The 7,562-nt window shown below is 33.3% G+C and overlaps 1 protein-coding gene across 1 annotated transcript; it reads left to right on the top strand.

Annotated features, from left to right (window-relative positions):
• Positions 1-271: 271 nt before the first annotated feature.
• Positions 272-3,068, top strand: LOC106762922 (ent-kaurene oxidase, chloroplastic). The gene is made up of 8 exons (XM_014647047.2): positions 272-596; positions 671-831; positions 1,178-1,339; positions 1,453-1,593; positions 1,686-1,940; positions 2,027-2,188; positions 2,273-2,467; positions 2,561-3,068. Exons 1-8 carry the CDS (start codon positions 446-448, stop codon positions 2,882-2,884), a joined length of 1,551 nt encoding a protein of 516 aa, XP_014502533.1. The 5' UTR covers positions 272-445; the 3' UTR covers positions 2,885-3,068.
• The last annotated feature ends 4,494 nt before the right edge of the window (positions 3,069-7,562 follow it).

Below are 7,562 nucleotides of genomic sequence, written 5' to 3'. Positions count from 1 at the left end.
TGTTGACGTTGGACTTCTTTGATTATTCATCTTCATCTTGGATTGTGTTAAATTTCTTTTCCAAATCATAGAAGCATTAAATTAAACGACTGTTGAATTAGGATGATGATAAACTGTCACAAAGTTAATAAATGAATATAAATTAGCTATTTTTATCTATACTTGAGTTTGGAAGAGGTACTTGAATTTGACAGGAATTATGTAACATTATCTGTGGGACAGAAAATGTGTATACTAGTGGATTTTGTTTTGTCCTGTTGTAATTGATGCTGAAGGTGATGTGATAGGGCAGGAATCTGAGAGGGAAAGGTGCTTGTGACATAGCTTCCAAATTCCAAGATTTTGACGCATCTCCTTCTCCATAAAAGGATTCATCCATGGTTGTGATAAGGACTCCATTAACAAAGAAAACAGACAACAGTGTACTTGTGCTGCTTCTTCTACCATGGCCTCTCTCTCCCTTTTGCACCTTCTTCAGACACACTCCTCTGCAGCTTTACTTGTTGTGGCTGCTTCATCTCTTCTATTTCTCTTCCTGCTGCTCCGCCTCATACCAGGATTCACTCGCAGACATGCAGAACTTCCCAAAGTACCAGGTATCATCTTTACATTTAATTTTATTCTATTCTGTGTTTCATATGAATTAAAATAACAATGGTCAATGTTGCAGCTGTTCCTGGACTGCCCATCGTAGGGAATCTACTGCAGTTGAAGGAGAAGAAGCCTTACAAGACCTTCGCACGGATGGCTCAAAAACATGGACCTATCTATTCCATCAGAACCGGTTCTTCCTCAATCATTGTTCTCAACTCCACCAATCTTGCCAAGGAGGTCTTTTACATTTATGCTCTTTTCACTTCATGCATGCATCCTTCTTCAATTAAATCTATACCCTATTAAGTCATCTTTTCTTGGACCCTTTTACCTGCAAATTACAACACCCTTATCAGTTGATTCTGTTATTCACCTTCCTGTGCAGTGGATGATATGATAAGTTCACCCTTATCGGTCTTTCAAAATGATTTATTTTTCCATATTGCTATTTTAGATGAATTTATACCGATCCCTTTATCGAGGGTTGGAAGAATACCATCACAAACCGTTTGTAACTACTAATGTCCATGTGTTTATTCTTGTTTAAGGCTAATTAGATTATAAAATGTTATGGTTGTTTCAGGCCATGGTGACCAGGTTTTCGTCGATTTCAACAAGGAAGCTATCAAAAGCACTGACGATTCTGACTTCTGATAAACGTATGGTTGCCACAAGCGACTACAATGAGTTTCACAAAACGGTGAAAAAACATATCCTTGGAAACGTTTTGGGAGCCGCTGCACAGGTTGGTTGGTTACGACAAATTCATGGTTTTTTTTATCAGTATTTGAGTAAATAGAACTCTCTGTTTTTTGTCTGCGTGGTTCGGTTGCTGAGTGTCTATTTTTCAATGTTCAGAAGCGGCATCGTCTCAACAGAGAAAACCTGGTGGAAAATATTTTGAGCCAGTTTAGTGAACATGTGAAGACCTTCTCTGATTTGGCAGTTAACTTTAGAAATATATTCGCATCTGAACTTTTTATATTAGCACTGAAGCAAGTAAGTATCTCCTTAAATAAAGATTAAATAGACTTTTTTTTTTTTTTTTTTCTGAGAGTTGAACATTAAAACTGTGCATGGAAAAATTGCAGGCTCTGGGAAGTAATATAGAGTCCGTTTATGTGGAGGAGCTTAGGGTTACATTATCAAGAGAGGACTTATATAAGGTTCTAGTGCTTGATATGATGGAGGGAGCCATTGAGGTGGATTGGCGAGATTTCTTTCCATACTTGAGGTGGATTCCTAATAGGAGTGTGGAGAAGAAAATTCAGAATTTGTCTTTCCGGAGAGAAGTTGTCATGAAGGCCTTGATGAATGAGCAGAAGAAGAGAATGGATTCAGGAAAGGTAGGTATATCTTGAGGACAACGTGAAATGTGTTCAAAGCTTATGATAGAGTTATCCTAATAATTTGATTGTTTGGAATGTGACAGGTACTGAATTGTTTTTTTGACTACCTAGTATCCGAAGCTAAAGAACTGAGTGAACATGAAATTTCCATGCTACTCTGGGAGACAATTATTGAAACATCTGATACTACATTGGTGACAACAGAATGGGCTATGTATGAACTTGCTAAAGACAAAACTCGTCAGGTAATTTGTTTTTCTGTCTCCGGCTGGCTAACCATGTATTGATTGGGACAACTGTGATGGTAGCGTGTGTTTATGTTATGGCAGGCACGTTTATATGCGGAGCTTCAAAATGTATGTGGAGAAGAAAAGGTTACAGAGGAGCAATTATCTAAGCTACCTTACTTGGGAGCTGTATTCCATGAAACATTAAGGAAGTATAGTCCAGCTCCAATCGTGCCAATAAGATATGCTCACGAAGATACAGAATTGGGAGGATATCATATTCCTGCTGGAAGCCAGGTCTATTTATTAATTTTCTGAATTCACCATCCTTGTTGTTCTTCTCTGTGTGTATATATGATTGCCATTATTGACAGGCTCATGTGTTAACAGATTGCAATAAATATATATGGATGCAACATGGACAGCAACAAGTGGGAAAATCCTCATGAGTGGATGCCTGAGAGATTTGTTGATGAAAAATATGACCCCTTGGATTTATACAAGACCATGGCCTTTGGAGCTGGGAAGAGGGTGTGTGCAGGGTCTCTTCAGGCCATGTTGATATCCTGCACAGCAATTGGGAGATTTGTTCAACAATTTGAGTGGGAGCTGGGACAAGGGGAGGAGGAGAATGTGGATACATTGGGCCTTACCACTCACAGACTCCATCCCCTTCTGGTGAAACTCAGGCCAAGAAATCAATACATCAAGTAGTTACATTTGCTATTGCTGCCTTCTGAAGGGAACCTGAAGAATAAACCAATGGAAAAAAGACTCTTTTTGTGTTTGCTGTTTTGTGTTGTGTTTTGTTTTATTTTGTTCCGGTCAGAAAGATGTACTAGAGTATTTTCCATTAAATGTTTATTGAAATAAAGGTGGTTGTTTCTTATTTACTATATCTAGCAGAGTATATTTTCAGGTATGGATTATCACTGTTGAATTTGTTACGGTTGAATTGAGAGAATTAATAATTCTAATATAATTATCATCATGGCCAAGTTGAATGAATTGATTGATTGTGAGCTGCAAAGCAATGTGTCTAGATGAACCATCGACTTATCTGAAATGAATCACATCACAGTACTATCATATTCATCAATAGTAAATAAACATTGAAGTGCATTCCTTTTATTTGAAAATTTTGTATGTGACTCTCTCAAATGTGACGATTCTGACTTCTGATAAATGCATGGTTTCCACAAGCGACTACAATGAGTTTCACAAAGCGGTCAAAAAAGTAAGTATATCCTGCTTAAATAAAGATTAAATAGACTTTTTTTTTTAGAGTTGAACATTAAAACTTGTTAGCAAAAACTAAACCTTTATGTGAAAAACTTTTCACTTTCTTGTATTGCTACTTGTTTTGTTACGTTGTGTGAACTAGACACTTTCGATTTATAGAATTACATCTTGGTTTTTTGTCTCCAAACCATAACTACTACATTAATTGGTGATCCTTGCACTCCAAAACAGACAAAACTCCTAAACAAATAAACAATCCATTTAATTCTATTGTATTTAAGTTTATCCTAACAAAACTGTGCATGGAAAACTTGCAGGCTCTGGGAAGTAATGTAGACTCCATTTATGTGGAGGAGCTTGGGGTTACATTATCAAGAAAGGACTAATATAGAATTCTAGTGCTTGATATGATGGAAGGAGCCATTGAGGTGCATTGGCGAGATTTCTTTTGATACTTGAGGTGGATTCCTAATAGGAGCATGGAGAAGAAAATTTGGAATTTGTATTTCGGGAGAGAAGTTGTCATGAGGGCCTTTGATGAATGAGCAGAAGAAGAGAGTGGATTCAGGAAAGATAGGTTTATCTTGAGGACAACGTGAAATGTGTTCAAAGCTTATGACAGAGTTATCCTAATAATTTGATTGTTTGGAATGTGACAGGTACTGAATTGTTTTTTTGACTACCTAGTATCCGAAGCTAAAGAACTGAGTGAACATGAAATTTCCATGCTACTCTAGGAGACAATTGTTGAGACATCTTATACTACATTGGTAACAACAGAATGGGCTATGTATGAACTTGCTAAAGACAAAGCTCGTCAGATAATTTGTTTTTCTGTCTCCGGCTGACTTTGACTAACCTTACTAACCAGATTCCCTTCTGCTGACCAGTCTAGACTAACAATTAGTTAACTAGTTCCAGTTTTTAATTTTGATTTTTAGTTCTGACTTGGTCTTGAATTTTTATTTTGCCGGTACCTATTAGAATTACATAAAGGCATGCTGGTTCTATATTCCTTACCTAGTTTTAATTTTCTGCTTTACTTAACTAGTTGTTCAGTTTAGCTTGATAATCGAAGGTAGTATTCTAGTAGTTTTAAATTCTAGTAATTAATTTTACTTAGTAGTTGTTATTGTTACTTTTAGCATGTAGGAATAGTTAAATAGGATTTTAATTCACTGTTTTCGGTTTCAGCTAAATCTGTTCTGTTATATTAAGCTGTCACAGGTTTAAGTAGTAGAAATTTTAGTTAGGTGTTGTTTTTTGAATTTGACCTTTTTCTTAGCTTTCTTTAGTTGATTTAAACTTGCTTAGATATAAATATTATATTTTATAAATCATAGAGTAGAGTTAAATGTAGAAGTAGTTTTAACAATTTCTGTTATTTGTCCTGTTACTGATTTTTCGTATAGATTGATTTTCATATGCATTTTTCCTTTTCTTTGTTGATTTAATTCTGGAGCTCTGATTATAATTCTCTTTTTCTGCTTTAAACTTGTATGAGTAGTTTCCATTAGGATATCTTCTGTTTTTTTTAAAAGATAATTTTGATATTATGTTATTGAAGTTTTTTTTTTTTTTTTTTTTGTAGAATTCAACTCTTCCATTATCTTTCTTTTATGTTTTTGATGTGCTTAGGTAGATACTTTGCATTTTATTGGATATAGAAGTAGATATTAGTTGCAGGTTTGATTCGTAGTTACTGATGGGAGGACTTTTAGTGCTTTGAGTGCTTTATTATCAAATTTTGAAAGTCTTGCTATTCTAACTAAATGGCCTTGTTTTTAATTTCTTTTATTCATTGCAAACTTGTTTAAATAGTCTTTTTGTTATGTCTGGTCTATTGCAGATTTAAATTTTTAGTTAACTCTCTTATATACTGTTTTAGGTTCTAACTATTCAGATTGTAGTTTTCTTGTTAATTTCAAAATTTTACTTGATTTTTTTTCTTTCTTTTAACATTCAAAAGTTGTCTAGATAGTGGTTTAGTAGTCCCAATAATTAGATTAGTGCAGTTTTAAGATTTTCCAATTTTAGCCTATTCTATTGTATTTTTAGGTGTTCAATAGTCAAATTTTGTTTTTCTTGTTATTTTCGAATTATGACTTGATATTTATCTTTCTTTTATCTTTTAAAAGTTGTCTAGATAGTTATTTGACAGTTTCAATTAGTAGTTTAATATAGTTTTCATTCTTAGTACTTTTAGCCTATTATAGTTACTAGTTTTAGGTTTGAGGTTGTCATATCTTGAGTTTTAGGTAGTTTTTGTAGTGTGAGTTTTTTCTTAGCTAGGTTTTAGTGCTCTAAACTTGTTAGGATAGTTTCTTTATAGTTTCTTAGGCTAGTTTAGTGCAGTTTGGAAATTTTTACCATTCTAGTGACAATTCTAGTAGAACTTTTGAGGTTTGAGTAGTGATTTTTAGAAGTTGTTTTAGGAATCAATTTGTGAGTAAATTCTTGGTCATTTCTAGTCCAATAGAAATTATGTAGGTAGTTTTAGGTATCTTTTACATATTTTACATTTTCACTCACTCATTATGGTCAATTTTGTGATGTGTATGCATGTGATAATTCTGGTTTGAGTATAAATATTTCTATCTGGTTTGTGCATTTATTTCATTGATGATTAGGTTATTAATATGCTTAGACACTTTGTGCACCAAACATTCTACACCTAGAGATATTTGAGCCTTAATTGTTAAATTGAGTGATTCACTTGTGTATTTCTGCACTCTAGAACTTGTGGATACTCTTTTTGGTGCTAATTGCTTGAACACACTTTGAACATGATTTAGGCCATCTTTTGATTATAACTACTTAGTGAGCCAATTTAAGTAAGGGTGTGTGACTCAAGTGTGGGGGTGCCAAGGTGTTTCAAAGTGGAAATATGTTGAGCTAAAGCTGTAACAGCAAACAAAAGCAAGAGAAAAAGAAATAAATGCTGGAAGTTGAAAAAAAAAATTGAAAANAATCAGAAAGTGTATGAAAAAAATGAAAGTGAAAAGCTGAAGGGAAAGTAAAATTGGTTGATGAAAGTGTTGTGCCAAATGCTAAACCATACTTGAGTTCACACATCTAGACCACTGTTGTTTCACTATTTTTGGACTTAAAGCCTTGCAACTTTTACTGTTGTTTCACTGTTTGATTTGCATATGTGCATATTAGGAATTGCTGTAGCGAGTGAGTTTTGATGTGAAAATGCTGTTTGGTTATTAATGTCTGGTCTTAGTTTTGTTCAGGACTGCAAATGATTCAAGTATGGGGTGTGATAACATGCAAAATGTGACATTTTTTCCAAAGCATTTGCATGTTTTTAGGGGGTTTTAGACCAGTAATTCTTAGTTTTTAAATCATATTTAGTTTATAGTAGAGATGTACTAATTTTTATTAATTTGAGTTAGAATAGTGTCTTTTATGATATTTTAGTGCTAATGTCTTAGATAGATAGATTCTATTAGTCAGCATAAAGGTAGTTACATAACATTCCTTTCATTAGTAGTTTTGATAGTGTAGATTTTAGATTGTAAATAAGTAGAATTTGAAAGTAATGTTCTGAAATGAAAGTGTCTTTAATGTTGATTTGATGCTAATTGGTGATTAACTTTGATTGTGCAGCTAATGGGAGGAGTTCATTGATTATTTAAAGAGAAATTCATTGTCTTAGATTAATTGTCATAGGTTTTTTTTGATCCTTAAGAAGGTTTTTCCTCATTAATAATTTGTGTGTACTCTTATGCCATCAATTTATCTTTAATTTCCAACACCTGACGTTTTTTGAGATATGGGGAATGGAATACACTCGTGTTATTGAAAATAGGTCCCACATCTATTTGTAAGTTATGTTTTGAAACGTATATATAGCTGGAATCACGAAAAATACCTATGTTGATTATGAGGTGAGGTGAGTGGATCGGTGCACTAAGTTCACCGTATGGTCTTCTTGACTTGACTAGCTTAATGGGGCTTACTCCTTCGTATTCCGACTAATTTTTTTAAAATTTAGTTTTTTATTTATAATTTAGTATTATTTAATATATTTTCATATTTTAATAATTATTAAAATATAATTTATATAATTGTAGTAGTTATATTAAAAAATAAATGGTAACAATTAAAATAAAAGTAGTAATAATTAAAATAAAAAAACAAA

Source organism: Vigna radiata, chromosome 6 (assembly GCF_000741045.1).
Source record: "Vigna radiata var. radiata cultivar VC1973A chromosome 6, Vradiata_ver6, whole genome shotgun sequence".
In the NCBI taxonomy this organism is placed as follows: domain Eukaryota; kingdom Viridiplantae; phylum Streptophyta; class Magnoliopsida; order Fabales; family Fabaceae; genus Vigna; species Vigna radiata.
This window is presented reverse-complemented; position numbering and strand designations above follow the sequence as displayed.

What these genes read in the sequence shown, in the direction of transcription:
- LOC106762922 (XM_014647047.2), top strand. Translation starts at nt 446, where the DNA reads ATGGCCTCTCTCTCCCTTTTGCACCTTCTTCAGACACACTCCTCTGCA. An exon ending in AGAACTTCCCAAAGTACCAG is followed by an intron (nt 597 to 670) that starts GTATCATCTTTA and finishes TCAATGTTGCAG; the next exon opens with CTGTTCCTGGACTGCCCATC. An exon ending in CCACCAATCTTGCCAAGGAG is followed by an intron (nt 832 to 1,177) that starts GTCTTTTACATT and finishes TGGTTGTTTCAG; the next exon opens with GCCATGGTGACCAGGTTTTC.